Genomic DNA, 19,540 nt, shown 5'->3' with positions numbered 1-19,540 from the left:
GTATTGGGTTCGACTATTCCACCCTAGTACCTCCCTCCTGCGGCGAAGATGAGGTTCATTCGGCGGCGGCCACATCCCAGACATCGCGCTCAAGTCAAGACGCTAATGCGAGAGTGCACATGACCGGACTCGATACCGAGCAGACAATGGCTCAAAAGCTGGAGGAACAGCAGGCGACCATCGACTCTCTAAGAGAAATGATGGAGCAACAGCTGAACAAGAAGAAGAAGAAGAGGACCCAACGGCCCTTACCCCGGCAAACCAGGGACAAGGAGTGGGTACCTCCTCACCGTCCAGCGGCTGAGACGGAGGATGATCGACAGTCCGATTACTCCTCCAAAACATCGATAGGAACGTCGCACACCGCGGATAGCACCCGTGACAAAAGATTCGACGAGTTCCAGGACCAGCTGAACGCGCTGAAGCTTCAGCAAAATATGAACAAGCTGGGGGTGGTACGTCCCTACCCTATCGAATGGGACACGGTTCCATACCCAGCGAAGTTCAAGCCCATCAGCTTGGTACAGTTTGATGGCAAGGGGTCACCCTCACAACACATCTACTACTTTATGGCATAGATCGGATTCCTTATCGGGAACGACGCCATTCTCACTCGACTATTCATAGGTACCCTCAAGGGGGTAGCCTTTGAATGGTTCCACAAACTAGAACCCGGCTCTATCAAGGCATGGGCCGACGTTGAGAAGCTCTTCCTTGTCCGCTTCTTCGACGATGACACGGAAGTGTCAATGGCCACTCTCCTCGCTGAGAAACAGCGAAAGTCGGAGTCGGTCAACGACTTCGTGAAGAGATTTCGGAATCGATCGGTCCACTGTCGGGACCAAGTTTCCAAGTCGACGCTGATTGAGATGTGCCGCAACAACCTGTCAATCCACATCTTGCCCAAGATAGGGGCAGTAGAGACCCGGACTTGGAAGGAGCTTGTTCGCCAAGGCGAGCAAGTTGAAAACATGATCAAGAGATTAGAGGCCGAAGAGCCGCAATCCAAGAAGGGAACAGCGGAGCCAGCTGCACCAAAGAATCCTCCTCGGTCGAGGGGAAAAGAGATCATGGCGGTCGACTCCGCCCCGGCACCAAAGGCTGCTCAAAAGCCTAAACCCAGGCAGTTTGAGCCACGCCCCCAGCGGCAATATGACTTCAAAGAAGATTAGGTGGTGGCAACCTTCGACACTCTACTCAAGAATGGGCGGATTAAGTTGCCAGAAGCCGTCAAGCCTGAGGAGGCGGACAAAACCGGTGACCCAAGTTACTGTGCATATCACAGATTCCTTGGCCATCACACAACCAAGTGCTACGTCCTCAAGGACAAACTCCAGGCTCTGTACGACGCGGGGGTCCTGAAGAAAGAGAAAGTCCAAAAGCAAGTGACAGCGAATATGGTCACTTTGAGCTTTGGGATGGGTCTCCCGGAGGTTCAAGCTCCGGCGGGGATAATTCCTATCCCCAAGGCGGTTTTGAAGATCACTAATGACGATCCTCACAACCAGCGGGAAAAGGGTTTGGTTCCACAAACTCTGCCATCAGGGCAGGTGATGTGGGTCCATCCGGATCTCCTCAATGATGAGCAGTAGACTGCACAGCCTTCCAAGGAGGCTAAGAGGAAGCATTGCAACGTTGTCTCCGCCATCCCGGATAGAGATGACACGGCGATGACTACCCTAACCGATTCGGAAGAAGACACCAACGTCTTCGCCACGAGGGCAGGGAAAGAATTTGCGAAAGAATATCCCGCGAGGACGGAAAACCCGGCAGGACCCCCCGCGCCGGCTGCAGCAGTCCCTCCCAATCCAGAGGAGCCAAGTTCAAGCCGCCAGCCTTACCGGTTCAACGTGCTCGCGCAATTGAAAAGCATACCCGCGCGAATCACCGTGTACGACCTCCTCCGGTTGTCTAGGCCTACCCGGGAAGCCCTACAAGAGGCGTTGGCCGACGCAGAGGCGTTCTCGACCCATTTCTCAAAAGAAACGGAGACCGAACAGGGCTGTACAACTTGCTGCCAAGTTTCAGAGAGACAGATCCCCTGCATCACTTTCCCCCCTGAGGACATGCTCATCAAGAGCACGTCCCATGACCGGCCGCTGTACTTCACAGGATACGTCGGTTCGGCGAAAGTGGATCGGATCCAGGTTGATCCGGGGTCTGCGTTGAGCATCGTGCCCCTGAAGTTAATCAAACACTTAGGGATACCGTCGAAGCGCCTAGCCTCGACCATGACTACCATCTTCGGCTTTAACGCCACGGGGACTCGGCCGCTCGTCAAAATCCGCCTGAAATGTCGGATAGGCAACATGAAGACGGAGGTGACATGCTACGTCATCGACGCCGAACCCTCCTACAACATACTCTTGGGATGTCCGTGGATCCACGGTAACCGGATAGTTCCATCCACACTGCACCAGTGCTTGAAGTACGTAGACGACTACGAGCGAGTAAGGACAGTAGTGGCCGACACGTAGCCTTTCAAGGGCGTCGAGAACTACTTCGCGGATTCTCTGCTGTACCAGGACCCCGACGAGCCTCCGGCAGAAGAACTGGAAAGTGGCAATGAGGCGGACAGCGAGCCGGAGTACGGTGACAGCTTAATTCTGAATGACTTCGAGTCAATTGTAATTGGTTACGAGAGTCCCAACGCTGTTCAGGCGGAAAAATTTATCGTGACTGAGAAATCCGACTTTGCTTATTTGTCGTCTTGCTCCTCGTCCGAGGATGACGCACCTAATAACTTATGGTCGACACTCTACAGTGAGTCTTCCCTACACTTGCCGGTATGTTCGTCATACGTCTCCAAAACGCGGCCGATCGAGTCATCGCAAGCTGTGTTCGTCGTGCCAGCATGGAATAGGTATCGAAAAGACATCATTTTTGGTCGGATTGATCATCCCCTGCGCACGCTATGGGACAAATCCGAGGACGAGGACCCAGCGCCCCAGTTCTCGCAGTACAGTCGAGTTGCGAGACGAATGATGAGCGACATGGGGTATGACCTCACCAGCTTGGAGGGCCTAAATTACGGCCGAGGACGTAAGACGGTCATCAAACCCGCCTACGTCCCCAAAGGAAAGCCATCAAATTACTTCAACAGGACGAGAAGAGGCTTAGGCTACTCCTCCTCCTCGTCGGATCTGTGCTTTTACGTCGACGAGGACTCCGACTATGCATGTTCGGGGGACCAATCGTCGACGACCTCGGCTTGGGACTCAGCGAACCACCAACTGAAGACGAAGTCCTCCAGGTGAACATGGGTACTGAGGCGAATCCCAAACCCATATTCATCAGCGGCAGTCTGCCTCCTCAAGAAAAAGAGGATCTCATCGCCCTCGTACGGGAATACATTGACGTTTTCGCTTGGAATTACGAGGATATGCCTGGCCTGGATCCGCGGGTCGCCACGCATCGCCTCAACATCAGCCCTGACGCCAAGCCAATCAAACAACAGCAGAGGCGGTTTCGTCCCCAAATCATGGAGGCGATCGAATCTGAAGTAAAGAAGCTGATCGAATCCGGCTTCATCAGAGAGGAGCAACACCCCGACTAGGTGTCGAATATTGTTCCAGTCTTAAAGAAGAACGGCAAGATCCGCATCTGCATCGACTTTAGGAACCTCAACGCTGCGTTCCCTAAAGACGAATTCCCTCTACCCATCACGGATGTCATCATTGACAATACGTGCGGATTCGAGAGGATGTCATTCATGGATGGCTTCTCAGGGTATAATCAGATCAAGATGCACCCTGAGGACGAAAAGCACACTGCATTCGAGAGGATGCACCCTGAGGACGAAAAGCACAGTTGAAGGGTAAGGCCAAACAGATAGGATCTTACTTGGACGGACGAGATCTGACGGTTCATGACCACGATCTGCAACAACGGCCCGAATCGGGCGCGAGAGACGAAGAGGTCCACTACTTCGCATTTAATGCGAAACGGCTAGCCCACGTCTCCTTAACTGGCGCACACGTGGATTGACACGTGGCCCACTGAAAGCGGAACCCAGTCAGGACCAGATTCGCCGTCAAGACATCTGTAAATCCGCCCGCGGGCAAAATTCGCCTGCAGACGAGATAATCCTACGGCAGAAACTCGCTGGCTAGAGTTCCCCTACAGTCGAGGTTCTCCTACGGCCAAATTCTGACTAATGCAGGATTACAAGATGGAGCAACACACAAGTGACAATAGACAAAAAAAAAGGATAATTTCATTCATAAAAAGAGATCCTAATACAACTGGTAATCGGACAAGACGAAAAGAGGCAAATTACAAGGCTTTCAATCGAAGTTCCGCTTCGCGGATTTCTTCAGCGTGGCGAAGCTCAAGCCTCCTTAGGACGTCTCGACGAACATCTTCCTCTGTGCACGAGATCAAGTCTTGAATGACCTCCCTGACATCCTTGAGAGCTCGATCCTTCTCCTCAACAGAGTCAATGGTCAATCGCCGGCGAGACCTAACGCCCTCCAACTCTTTTGCCACCCGATCACGAGCCTTCTCTTGAACGACCAAGGAAGTTTGTGCTTCAGCCACAACCTGTTTTAGCCTCTCTATTTCGAAGGAGAGTCGGGAGAACTGGCTATCGGCCGTTTCTTCCTCGCGGGCCACTTGTGCATCCTCGGCTTTGACCTACTCCGACTCTGCTGACAGTTTTAACTCTAGCGTCATGTTCTTGTTCAGGCGGCAATCACGATCTGCCATAGCTACTCGAACTTCGTGGGAGGCGAGATCAACAAGAGCAGAGCTTTCCGCACGAAGAGTGAGCAGCTGCCGAACAGCCCCCTCCACTTCGTTCAGACGCTGAAAGTAGGGCCTTGCCGTGGTAGCGCCGAGCCTCTTACGCAAGAAGGACGCATCGTGTTCTAGAACTTCCTTAAATTCTTCGAAGGGGCAATTCTCCTCCAAGACCAGCCGGGTGCAGTGGGCCAAAGTATCTTCGAAATTGGCCAGAGCTCGCTCCACCTGCGTTTTTCGCCAGCGTTCCAAGGGAGAGAGGGCGGACTCCTCCGCCGTGGATGAAATCACGATCGAGGTACCGATAGCCATAACCGTAGGAGTGGTAATTAGCACCACCGAAGCCGGGGTGACCAATGACGCCCTCGGAACAGCAGTCACGGCATCAACGGCCACCGTCGACAGGGAAGTGGTCACTTGCAGAGTAGAAGCCTCCCTTTGAAGCGGAGACTCTCGCGCCGATGAACGATCCCCAGCCGACGCTTCCGCAGGAGCAGGAGATCCCCCTATTTGGCCAGGCGCGTCCCCAGGAGCCAAATCCTCTTCCTCGCTGGACAATGCCTCATGAACCGAGACATTGTCATCCTCCTCAGATTCGCCCGACTCCCCAGATGAGCGATTCGCCCAAGAGTGAGGATCCTCTTTACCTGCGACTTCGCGGGTAGGATCAGCTACAAATACACGAAAAGGGGTTAACAGAGACCCCTCGAGAGGGACCCTACTAATGGTCGGGTACGGAAGGAAGAGTAATGCTAAAACACACGCTTACCTGAGCCGGTGGGCCCCTCCTCATCTCCAGCCTCCTCTTCTTCGTCAGAAGGAATGGAGATCACCTTCTCAATCGCACCTACATAGATCCAATGTCAATGTCAAAAGGCATGAGATCAACGTTGCGATCAAAGACACTGTTGCAAAGATTACCTCCTGATGCGGACGCAGAAGCCGCTGGGACTCCCGTGGGGAACATCATCCTGACCTTCCGCCGCTCGGACGGTTTCCGCTGTCTCATCACCACGGGCCTTCTTGGCCGCCCCCGCTTGGGAACTCTCGGCCGCTGCCTCCTGCTGACGCTTCGAGAGAAGCGAACTACTCGAAGACAGAAGCGGCACCCCCATTTGTCCAATTGTCGGACTCTGGACCGGTCTTGGGCGCCCAGATTCTCTTGGTTCACCAGGGGCATCCAGCAAAGGACCGGAGGAAGGAACTCGAACCTCGGGAACCTCGGAATCGTCTAAGCCAGCGTCAAAACCCTCGGTGTCCTCAACCGGATCATCCGAGAATAACTCCCTAGCAGTTTGGTGGCCCCTTCGCCTCGAAGAACGGAGAGAACCCCTGACAGGACGATCACGTTCCGCCAGACATAAGTTCTGGAACCAGAAATTAGCAGGGTTAGCGCTAGCACCCCGATACCAGCGGCAATATAGGAGCGTGTGATGTAAATCACGACCCCTCGCGAGTAACTCAAAGCGAGCCTGGGTGCCACCAGCATGAGTCCAGAACCATCCCCGAGCGCCATCCACCAGTCCTCCTTCAAAGCGAACTGGCGGGCGAACCTGCAGGGGGTGTATGGCTCGAGATAGCATGTAGAGCCGGTTCTCAGAATGTGATACCCCGGTCGGATATTCACCAACCAGCGAAAGGCACCACGAGGGAGGACTGTGTAGTGATCCGCCGTCGGCGCATCCCTGAGATATTCTCCATATCCGCCCCGGCTGAAATAAGGGAAAAAGCGGCGAAAATTATAATGCCCGAAGTGGGAGAGCGTCTTCCTTGCATCAGGGATGTCCTTGCATTTCCAGGAGCACCGCTCCAAGCGCTGGACGAAGGGGACGAACTTATCGCCCTGAGGCATCACCGGGGCACTCATCAAACATTCGCAGTGATATACGAACCACGCCATCAAGTAGGTGTACGGAAGCCCCACCCTAGGATTGGGAGTTCTGATAACTGCTCCTTCCCCCTCATCGAGGACCGACACGCGGCAGAATTGGGCCGCCAGAGTACGGAGCCCTCGATGAATGCACGCTATCGTCGTCAATACCAGGGAATAAGACTTCCCGTGAGCTAAGCAAACCGCCGGATACACGACCTCCACGGGAAGAGCCTCGAAGGAGTGAGTGGGGATTACGTACCTCTTCAACCATAACATGAGGTACCCCGCGAGCAACGCCTTCCCCGAGATGAGAAACTTCGCCTGATGATGGAACGAGTGAAAGACCGTACCAGACTTAAACCCGCCCTCGTCGCGGTCAAGAGTCATGGTGCTTCCTTCTTTAGCTGTCCTCGCCTCCACTTCGGGCTGGTCGCACGCGCCTAACGGGAGAGCGGGCTTCCCCTTGACATCATTCCCTGGGAACAGATAATCAGCCTAATTCTTGTGGCTGATCCCCGGGGTCTTCTTCTTCTTCCCTTTGTGATCCGATGCCCCTAGGGTACTCAGGCAGATGTGGTAGTGGCAGAGTAACTCCCACAGAGTTTCAACCGTCAAAGGAGAATGGTTCGATAGCTGATCGATCTCATCTTGATCGGGGACGTACTCCTCGTAAGGAAAGTCTCCCAGAGGCAGCCCCGACACGTCGTACATCTCGTGATGGGTGATACCAAGCTCACCATTGGGGGTGAAAAATGTGCCGCTTTCCGCGCAATACAGTTCCAAGATGCTATGGAACTGAGAAGCGTTGATCCGCAGGCCGTGTCGAGTGGCTTCGATGGCCACATACAGCTCTGTGTCCTTGAGGTCAGCATTTTCGGCCAGAACATAGTCGGTGATCTTGGACCACCACGTGTCGCTGCCAGGTGCAGAATAGACCCACCCCGGGGCTCTAAAGTCCTTCGGGGGAAAGCTCCCACCAGCTCGAAAGAAGCGGTGACGCGGTTCAGCGGACATTAAGCCGGGGCGCAGACCCGTCACGCGCTTGCATGAACTCTCCACTCCATACCCAGCCGTAGAGCCCGTAAATATGCCACAAGTGACCCCGTCCTGAGAGGGGGTCAAATCCCAGTTCATCGTCCGAGGAATCGCGAGAGACCGCAGCTCGACAATCGAAAACCCTCTCGACATGCTGGGGAGGTAGTAATGAGTCCCCTCTACCGTGCGGAACCACCGGCTCTCTTTGAGCAACAGGGCGGAAGGGTCGGCCATAGCGTCGCCAAACAAAAATTGAGGCTTCGGCAGCTCTACCCTGTCCTCTCAAGTGATGACTGTCCGTGACTCTCTTTATCAGGCCATGCGGCTTATCGGCGGTGAACACAGGTATTGGAGCCAAAGAGGGAAATCGAGGAGGTGCCGTGTAGCTCGTAGCCCCGGCATGGCCAACGGCCACACCCTCCGGAAAAGCCTCATCGGAAAAGGTCGCTGCAACAAGAAATAAAAAAACCAATCGAAACAAAATTCGCTGTAGGGGCAAAATCGCCCATCAAACAGAAACGGGCGAAATCGCCTGTCGAAAGGGGGAACCCACTTCGAACGAGGTCTACCCGTACAGATGGCCCCCCCATAACGAGAAAGGGCCGAACTCGCCTATCGGAAAGGGAGTTCGCCTCCTTCCCGCTGAAGGATTCGCCTGCGGAGACAGTAATCATCCCCTAAGGGCAAATAGAGCAAACCTTGCCCCAAATCGGGGAGGCCACCAAGCATAGTGAACAACACTCATCTCCCTAAATCCGACACCTAATACCCACAAGAGGTCGTCCAGCGAACCCATCGACGTACATGGGCGCGATTCTAGAGCACTGGCAGGCATGCCGGCGGAGAGACGGTCGGAGTAACGTCCGGGGCCTGCACCCCTCACTTTGCACCTCTTAGATTTCGGAGCCATTGTAGGAGGAAGCGGGAATTCTTTCCGTGGAAGTTCCTTTCGAGATTTGAGAGCACGGTAACTCCTAAAAGAGGAAAATGGCTGGTTTAAAGGGGCGGAGTTGTCCACGTGGCCACGACTGCCCTCGAAAGGCGAAAACCCTAACGAACAGAAGACGTGGCCACGATCAAATTCGACGGCCTAGATCACCCTCGGTATATCGAAGGAACCGAGATTGGGGGTTGCATCCGACGGTTGAGTTCGAAAACCACGGCCACGATGCGTCGTGGGGCGAAACACACGAAAATACCGCCTTAGCTGGGAAGCACGAGGCCCTATCGGCGGACACGTGACTCATCTCCCGTCAGAACCGGTTCCGCCTCAAAAAGAAGGGATTCCGCCTACAAATACTTGGCCTGACCCCACGAGTCGCGCGAAATTTGGCTCCCAAAGACTAATTTCGCCTTAACGATTCATTCGTCCTCCAAGGTAAAATTACGAATGAAGCCCATAGATTGACCTCGCTTAAACGGTTAAACCCACGCCTCAGACGGCTAAAGGTTAGAGCAGAAATCTTAGCATTAAGCCTAAGAGAAACTGTTCAGCAACTCATCATACTGAGGGGAATAGTATGGCTAGCCCGATTCAAACGGTAATCGGTAAAGGCACATCAAACCCGTTGATAGCTGAGGGTTTGCTAAAAATCCTAAAAGAAATCAAATGCGCTTGCCTCGCCAAGAATTTCTTCATTCAAAGTATTCCAGACCACACGCAAGCCAGTTTAGGTCTGAAAACTTTGAAGGGGGTCTTGTAGACGGTAAAAAATACCTCCATGGGCTTACAGGAAATTCAAGAACTCGCACGCTCAGTTCTCTAGCACGGGCCTAAACCGTGTAGACGTCAAATGTACTATTCAATTCTAGATTCGCCTAACAATCGGCTCGCCTGCACGAGTTAAGGTCGATTGGGATAGCGGAAGTCCGCCTCTTACGCGATTCGCCCGCCCGAGTCCAAAGACGAATCCGCCTGCAAACCTCAAGGCCACTAGCACAGCTGAGTATCCGCTACCCCACGTGCTAGGCCGGGCCATCCCGTCTCTCTCGACCCGAAGGGAGAGAACACGATACCCCCAGACCATCAAACGGTCGCTCGCAGTACGAAGGCCTAGACAGATGTCGAGTCAACCTGAGCATTCATAAATGCGACTCACCTCAGCTGTCTGGGTCAAGAGCTGGATCCGCCGGCACTCGGCAGGGTGGCTAGACCCACTCGAGTACTGTGCACCTACTTCGCCGCCTCTCCTGACCGGAAAGGAGAAAGCACCGTGCTCAAAGCACGCCGGGCGGTCACGCACAGTACGAGTGATCGGACAGACACCTCATCGATCTGCGAACTCATAAATGCGGTTCATTAATGCTGGTCAACTCCACTCGGATAGCAGACGGCCGTTGCCTCATATACAAGGATGGGCCTTCCCATTTTTAGGTGACAGGACATAAAGCACAATCCCTCGAATGACCATTCATGGTATCGAGGAACAGCTAGACGTCTCTGAAGGAGATATGGTCACATCCCATAATTCAAGGATGAGTCAAGATGTCCCTCTTCCATTTAAAAGCCCCTTCCAGCGCACTGGAGGAGAGGTCGCAAACTTAGAGAAAAGAGTTGAGACCAAGCTCTCTGCATAATCTTTGCATTGCAGCATCACTGTTTAGTTCTGAGCTCCGACCGCCGGCGAACTAAGCAGACCCGAACTCTCTCGAGTTGAGCTTCTACCGCGAACTGAAGCTCTCCAGCAACCTCGATCGAATGGTCCAAGGGAAGCAGACTCGACACGAGCATCGAGCGAAGCGTCCTATAGCCACCTAAAGTTCCCACACAAAACAAAGAGGGCATTCCCTCTGCTTCTGTTGTAACCATTTGATTATTAGTTTGTAATAAGCTTTCTTATTAATACAAACGAGCACTCCCTGTTTTCGGGAAATCAAATTTACACCATACACCTCCATAAGGAGGTTGGGTATATTGAGGGAGAGCTCCATGGTAAGCTCCAGGCTGCATGTAGCCATATCCCGGTTGTTGTTGCAATGAGGGTGGTAGACCCCAGTTTGTACGTGTTTCGTAGGTGATTTTCTTAAGCTTTAGCAATGCAATTTTGTCAGCCATATCAAATGTGATTATAGAATAAACTTAGAGATGCAAAAACCGCATCAAATGATTGCAGGATCATCTACCTTTTGGTGACTTTTGCCTTATAATGTGTTATTATTTGCAGCTTTATTTTTACATAGTGATCTTGATGAATCAAACTTAGTAGTTACTAATACATGTTTTCCTCAGTGGTAAAGCTAGCACCTTATATAAGTATTGACTATAATTTTTAACAATTCTATAATATCATTGATTCCTCAAATAAAATAAAATTTCCTTTTTTCACTGCATAACTTCTTTGATTTGCTATATGTTTGAAAGTTTTCTGATTGTCTGAGTTTAACCTTTTAATATAGTTATATATGCTTATAAGTTAAGCATATATAACTATATTAAGAACAACGAGATACCCGGGAAATCAATGCATACTTCATTTTCATTTAATTTATGTTTGAAAGTTTTCCATGGATACTTCATTTTCATTTAATTTTGTTAGCCATGCAGTGTGTGAGAAAGTCTGCTTGCATTAGCGATTCAACTGCTAGACTCCGCAGTTCATGTGGTAACTAATCATCCATTTGTTAAAAATGTATCATCTCCGGGAATCAAAGGGAATGACCACGACCAAATTTCGTCCTCTTATGTGGAGGTACTGACCAAAACATCATCTTTTTCTGTGGAGCAATTATTCTCATTATTTTCTTTTGTTTGGCAGGATGGTGATATTGATGACCTTGCTGTTCTCACTCACAAAATTGCTCATGGAATCGAACTGAGAAAGTCTCATTAGCATTTTACCTTGCTAATTATCTTGCTCAAGTAATTTTTGGCATCTCTTGCTAGCAGTTTACCTTAGCTGGACTGTTTCACTATTTGTACATGATTTGCTCTCATTAGCATTTTGTTTTGTAAATGTTTAAGGATATTATTTCCATAAATTTTGCATGTGGGCTGTCGGTTTGTTTGAAAATGTTGTACTACTATACGCTGAGGTCTTTCGAAGGTAAAATTAATGGTCATTTTTTGATTGCCCAGATTTCCTCACAATGTCTCCATTGAGCTACAATTCCTTATTTCTGGATTATCATTAAAAACCTTTTCCAATGTTTTTCTTATGGGGTCTTAATGTTTATTTGTCAATAGATAACTAATGCAAATCCATTTTACTAAAGAATCATTGGTGGAGGATTTAACATTGCAGTTTCAGTAAAGCTACTTCTCATGATTCTTCTTTATATTGTACCTGTGAGATGTTAAAATTTGCTTTTCTTTTAATAGTTTTGGAAGGTGAGTGCATGTGATATATGTGAGATTGCTACGAATTCAGTTTACCAATTCTTTTAATAGTTTTGGAAGGTGAGTGCATGTGATATATGTGAGATTGCTACGAATTCAGTTTACCAATATGGCTTTTCATATGCTCTTAAGGTATGTATTCAAATTGATTCTATTGAAATTGATATAAATTTTCTTGAAGGATAGTACTTAACTCCAAATTGTTAGATAAAATTACACTTGTGACTTTATGGATGCTAGCTCTGGGAATCTTTCTATCCAAGTCACTGGTGATAATTGACAATTCTATGTTAATGTGCATATCCTATCAACAATACTTTCGCTTTGGAAATATGTTCAAATTGATTTTCTTGATCATAATAATATTGAGCATATATCAACTATTTAAATAATTGGAATCTTCCTTTGTAATGAATGGTTCCAAAAATTATTGAACAGTCAGCATCAAAACCTCACTGATATATCCATCAATTGACAATATAAAAAAATTATATTGATGACATACTCTGCATCAGGACATAGTGACTACTCGCTTCAACAATGACAATCAGATCTTAATGTTTATTGTTTTATTATTTACTTCTGACGTCTTAATCCATGTCTCAAACAACAACCTGACCCTAATGACATTATATAAGAGGGTTGCAGTATCTCAATGTCTTTTTCTATCTTTCATTTAGTAACAAAGCAGGGCTATACTGTTTTTGCAGCTAAAACATCAATTCTAATCAGAAGCTAAGCATGAAAATAAAAACATTAGCAGAGAAATAGCAAATAACATATTAACATCGCATACTTAGTTGTAACAAACTTTCAATGAATGGTGGCTATGCCATCATAAATTGATAGCTAACCTACCATTCAATCTTATCAAGAATTTTTCGGATGGTTTGGACATGGGGAGTTTTCAATGGTCTTGTGTTTCATATAGGCTAACACAGTGAACCATATCATATAACGCAAATCAAGTTTAAATTCAATTTTAAAACGGGGTGGGGGGTGGGGGGGGGATGATTTCCTCATCCTTATATATGCTTCCATACATTTGATCCACTTATTGCCATATCACTTCGTGAAAATTTTCATTTACCACCCATGTCTGTAGAGCGTACTGCAAGTGCATGTCGTTAGCAATGCATATATTAGAACATTACTCATGAATCTCAAAATGTTTCTAGATGTGCGTGGCTAATTAATAGGAAGCTTAGAATAGTTACATCAAAAATATACAGAGATGGTTATATGTGACTGATATACACCAAAGCAATGATTATTTTCTTGGAACAAAATTATGGGTCTGTAATTAAGAATTAAGCAGCATGATCAAATTACTCAATTCTGCAAAATATACAGACCATGGAATGTGATCAAATAGAATAATTTACCAATATACTTATTACTGAAGTATTCTTACAAATGTTTGTGCCTTAAAATATTACAGATTTCATGTTGTCCTAGGATTTAACTATAGTTTCTACCAAGACAGGTCCATACTGCCTTTGATTTATTGTGCAGAATAACAAGTTTTTTCCCCATGATTGTGCTTAGGCATTTGAGGAAGTTGTTTAAGGTGGATCCGGCAAATTTTATGATGACCATTTGTGGGAATGATGCCTTGAAAGAGCTTTCATCTCCAGGAAAGAGTGGGAGCTTCTTCCAATTGACACAGAATGATCGGTTCATGATAAATACGGTGAAGAAATCTGAAGTAAAGGTTGATTAGCTTAGCTCTTTCAGCCTAAAATCTTTTATTTGGTCTTTCCTTTATGGTGAATGTTGACTCTCTGATTGGCAGAAATGCTCATGACAGAATTTCAATGCATTCGTTTGTTTTAGAGCATTACTTGTGGAAGTCATATATTAACAAACCAATAGTTGAAATTCTGAGTAACGAGTAGATTCTCTACCCTGGATGAATTTACATAACATTTCAGTAATTTATTCTTTCAGGACATCTTTTGACTATATATAGGGTCTCTGACAGTTGAAACCGAGTCAATAGACCAATGGAACTATAGATTTTTAGGGCTTAGTGAATCAGGGAAAGGAGATTATGAATTTCCACAAGTTCTGTCACTATTATTCTCAGTTCTCAAGAAGACCATTCAAAAGAATGAGAGTTCGCCGGATTCTACGACTAGGAAAGCTAATGACACCATTGGCCATGGTCTCAGAGCACAGGATCTTAGTAGACAAAGTTACACTGAGCGCATATTCAAGTACTCAAATTGTAGCCATTCCTAATTTTTCCTTGCACATGTATACAATGACATATACCTCGTGCAACCAGGTGTCCATCTTTCTTAGCTCAATGTTCATCGGTAGCTAATGACAAGTGTGGTCATTGCAGCAAAATTCATTGATGATGCGTAAGTATTGCGTGCGTTCTTCTTTCCAAATGTTTTGACTTTGGATTTAGTTCTAAAAAAGTGCTGATGCGTAAGTATTGCGTGCGTTCTTCTTTCCAAATGTTTTGACTTTGGATTTAGTTCTAAAAAAGTGCCCATAGTTCTTTGGGAGTCTTCTGTTAAGTTTGTTACATTTGTTTATGTCATATAATATATCATGTTTTAATTTCTTTTTTATTAAAAAAAATTCCTCTTTCATGCTTGTTACAGTACACGTTTTATGTATTTTCAAACCAAGTGCTTCTTTGCCACTCATTTATTGTGTTTCATTAACAAAGTCATTTGTTCATTGACCTAATATAGATAAACTGTGTTTATAATATCTTCATTTTATTAACTACTGCCAAAAAATATTTTCTAGATTAGCAATTACTAAATTTCGTACTTGAAAACTTTCATTTAGGTGGTAAAAAAAGGAGAACAAGTGGTTGCTTAACAGAGCCTTCTCGTCACCATGCATTAGGACAAGCCAAAAATGCAGCCAGCTTACTAAAAACTCGAGTAGCAAATGATTCAAAAGAAGCTTTGATGAGTCAATAGTTCTATATGTCATTGCTATTAGCCAGTGATAAGTTAGCTTCAGTAGACCTATGCTACATTTGAATTTCATTCTTGTAAGATGGTTGATTGAAACTCAGTGGTGTATATCAAATAAAATTCTTTAATAAAATTATTCATTGTTTTCTATTGTTAAGGACGCAAACAATCTTTAATAAAATTATTCATTGTTTTCTATTGTTAAGGACGCAAACAATCTATTTAATCCTTTTTAATTTTTAAATTCTATCCATATGTTTGATACATCCTTTTTAATTTTTAAATTCTATCCATATGTTTGATACATGGTTTAATTTAAATAAATCTTAATAAAACGAATCAATAACAAAGTAATAAATAAAACAATTTACCACGTGCATTGCACGTGTAATCCAACTAGTTATATAAATATGGCCAGTGTCTATTTCTATTTGGGATAAACGATTATCACATCGAGATATATTGTTCTGAATACACGAAGTTGAGAGGGTAAATTGCAGAAAATTTTCCAAGCTTCTAAAAGTTACATTTTAAACCGTTCACTTTCAATTTCAACTCAATTAATCAAAAAATTTTTTATTGTAAATCATCATTTTTTATGCTGATCAGCAAATTTCAATATGATAATCCTGTACATATTTATATGCGAGTGCATATTATATCATATGATATTAGATTTAACGTTCAGGTTAATTAATGAAAACTAAGAAGATTGAATATCATTTTTAAGACCTTAGGAAATTTTCCGTCAATTGTCCAAACCTTAATTTTTTTAATTTACCAAATATATTTGGAAAAGTTTTTCAACAGGAGAAAAAATTGAAATAAATCAAAACCACAGTTCTATAAAATTCTCTCTAACTATATTTTAATGTTTATTTATCAAATCAATCAACTTTCAATGCGTCGGTTTTAGAGTACCTCTAATTATTACGTAAAAACTCCGAAGTTGTGGTGAGAGCTGATGTTTTATACTTTTATATTCTAACACACTCCCACATTTTGAGTGCCCTTTTTATAAGCCAAAATCTAAACTCACGAAGATGTGTAAATTTTTATTTATAATTTAATATTCTAAGTTAGCAATCTAGAAATTGGTTCATTTAAAAAAAATAGTTTTGAGAATCTATATGATTGCTAATCCCTTGTGATTAGTAGGCTACACTAATCATATGTGATTAGTGGGGTAATTAGTTCTACAGGATTGACAATCCAGTGTGAAGTGTGCATTGCTGACATTGACAGAGAGTTGATTGATTTTAACAAATTTTTAAAATTGATCACGCCTTTGGCGTACACGGGAGTCGAACCCAGGCCCACCACGAAGAAGCAAACACGGTTTAACATCTATTTAAATATATTAAGGGCATGTCCGTTTATTTCCTAAAAACCAAGAAATGAAAATGGAAAAGGTGGAAATCTCAAAATAATCCATTTCTTCCATTTCCATCCCTAAAACTCACCCACAACATCCAATAAAATATTATTTTCATCAAACAACTCATCCACATCTAATAAAATATTATTTTCATCTAACCACTCATCCACCATATCTAATAAAATATTATTTTCATCTAACAACTCATCCACCACATCTAATAAAATATTATTTTCATCTAACAACTCATCCATCACATCTAATAAAATATTATTTTTATCCAAACATCACTCAACTCATCTCTTTTCATCATTTCAAATCACTCACATCATCGAATAAAATATTATAACAACTCACCTCATCTCATTAACATTTCATTTCTTTGTTTTCATCCCAAAAAGTTGTGAAAACACTTTTCTTAATCTTTCTTCACATCACCCAATAATACAATGACAACTCATCTCATCTCATTTCATTTCTTATTTTTAAGAATGAACCAAACAAAAGAAAACAACAAAACTACAGGAAATATGTTTCTAATAATCCATTTCCTTATTTTTTTCGCCAACCGAACAACATCAAAACTAGTTTTTTTAAAAAATCACTCACATCATCCAATAATAATGTGACAACTCATCTCATCTCATCTCCATTTCTTTTATTCCCTTTTTTTTAGCCAACCAAACAATTCAAAAACCCATTTTTTTAGAAATAGTTTTCTATTTCTTTGATTTCCCATTTTTTTAAGGCAAACGAACAGGCCCTAATATCAATTGTTCGATTTTTATTAAGCAATAAGTATGTGGAATTTGTCTATTTGAATATTTTTTTTATCACTGCAACGAACAGTGCCGAATTTAGACCGGCCGATCCGAGTTAGACCGGACCTGTTTACTCACCCAATTGAGAGAGAGAGAGAGAGAGAGAGAGAAATGGGTGAGGAATCAAAGGAGAAGGCGAGCAACCTGAAGATTGCTAGAAACGACGATCAACTCAAGGAGATCCTGCAGGACATCAGAACCTCTAAAACCCTAGTCAGTACGAATCTCGCTCTCCCTCTCAGTTTTCTTTGTGCTTACAGTTATCTGATGCTTCTTCTGATTTCTTTTCCAGACAGTGATCAACTATGGCGCTTCATGGTAAGCACTGATTCTTTCCTTCTGTCAAAAACCCTTTTGGTACTATTCAAATTAGAAAGGGGCTATTCTTTTTAATTTGAGAAATAAAGAAGTCCGATGTTTATTGGATTTTGATGGCTCAATCTGCTAAATATATGAAAATATAGGACGCAAGAGGACATGTAGAATGATCACTTGACTTGCATGTCAAATTACTTGCCAGCTTCAAATCTCCTCTTATGAAAGGGTTTTTTAATTTTTAAATTAAATTAAATTTTTTTGCTATGATTGAAAATGTTGTTTCTAACTGTAATTAGCCTCCTCGAGCAAGAGTATGAAACACAATTGAAAGGCACCTCCCTCATTAGGATGTAATTATTTGGGTCTACATTTTTGAGATTATTTGCTAGAATATTGATGAATCATTTTGATTTCATATTTTCCTCTTTATCAAAGTTATATTTTAACTCTGCTGCCTACTTTGATTTTTGTTGTTTTATATCAAACAATTATTTAATGCATGGAATGCGTCATTATGCTACATCGTTACAATAGGACAACATGTTTAAAAAATTTAACATTTGAAGTGTGATATAGTTTATTATATGGTTCATTTGAGTCTAAATGGAAGTTCTTCACATAATCATAACATAATAGGTTTCTTGCTTAAATTTAGTAGTAGGTCCTTAAGTTGATCAATGGATCCATCAGTTTTGAGATTTGTGCAAAACCCAAGTTGGACCAAGTATGCTCATGCCCTCTTGTCCCATGAATGATTATAACACAAAGCAGAAAGTTCTACATACTGGCTCATCGACCAGAATGTGAAAAGGCCAGTATAGTCTGTCCAGATACTTAAGTCTTTAGAGAATGAAGATATCTCCAGGTTGACATACTTTGAGTTTGGTTCAATAATACCATTATGTATAGAAGTAATCAGTCTAGAAATTGTAGCATGACCAATATAAGGCCTATTTAGTGGGTTTGTGCTCTCATGTGGATGTGGTGACGCTTGAGATTAGGACATTTCATGCTTAATGTTAGATAATATAAATATTACTTGCCTATATCAGCAATAGCAACAATGTCTTGGTTATTTATTTTGGATTTAGATTTGCTAAGTTGTAGAGGAAAGTTTTCTGTTGGTGTTGGAGTTGACAAGGATGGTGAAGAATCATGAGAGTATAAATACTAGGTGCACCAGATGCATTACTATATGTAGATAATTGGTGTTAGATATGACTTTCTGTGCGTTCAGTGAATGTAGACCGAACACCATCACCATATGAGTCAACAATTCAAATGACCTTTGATATCCATGTATTGTTCTGGCATCATGAAAAATAAATGAAGCAAGATGGCTTTCACCCACCTTATAGAGGGGGAAAACTTGAATTTAGGCCAAATTTCAGAACCACCCACCCACCCTAACTTTCGATGATTATTAGATGATCCTGAATAAATATCAAAATATCAGAAAACCCTCCTTAAGTTTAGGAGTTATGAGCCCCCCCCCCCCCCCCCACAAAAAAAAAAAAAAAAAAAAAAAAAAAAAATACCACTAACAGTATTAACTGCAATTTGCACATGGGTGGGTAAAATCAATGTTTGATAAAGCTTTTCAAAACGTTTTGAGGGCAAAACACTTTGAAACTCAAGAGTGAAGCTATTTATCCTTTGAAGCCTACACCTCATCGCTTAAAGCATAATTGAAGTGTGCGCTTCGCGCTTCATTAAGCGCTTTTCTTTTGAAGCACACGCTTTAGACGGGATAGAAAGATATAAGAGGATTTTTGACTAACATTAAAATGCCTTTATGTATTTAGAATGTGACAATCTGAGTGTAAATAAAATATATATGTTATGCATGTAGCTTAGTTTATTGTGATTCGTTTCTATACTTCACATATTTAATTCTTATTTATTAATCAAGACATGAATGTATATATTTGTAAATTATTACACCAGTATATATTATATGTTCATAATTTTTACAAATTTAAAATTAAAATAGTTAAACTCATGAAGCTTACGCCTCACCCTTTGAAGCTTGCGCCTCACTTCATCAAAGGGTCTAGCGCTTTGCTTTGCGCTTTCGCTCTTTTAAACATTGCT

The 19,540-nt window shown here is 44.0% G+C and overlaps 1 protein-coding gene across 1 annotated transcript in view; it reads left to right on the top strand.

The window, feature by feature from the left end:
• Positions 17,096–19,540, top strand: part of LOC109837198 (thioredoxin-like 3-3) — a 5,088-nt gene continuing 2,643 nt past the window's right edge. The window contains exons 1-2 of the mRNA XM_020405333.1: positions 17,096–17,341; positions 17,421–17,446. Coding sequence (XP_020260922.1) covers positions 17,240–17,341; positions 17,421–17,446 — 128 coding nt within the window. The 5' untranslated portion in view covers positions 17,096–17,239. The remainder of the gene's footprint in view (positions 17,342–17,420; positions 17,447–19,540) is intronic.

The sequence above is a fragment of the Asparagus officinalis genome, chromosome 4 (assembly GCF_001876935.1).
Source record: "Asparagus officinalis chromosome 4, Aspof.V1, whole genome shotgun sequence".
Classification (NCBI taxonomy): domain Eukaryota; kingdom Viridiplantae; phylum Streptophyta; class Magnoliopsida; order Asparagales; family Asparagaceae; genus Asparagus; species Asparagus officinalis.
This window is presented reverse-complemented; position numbering and strand designations above follow the sequence as displayed.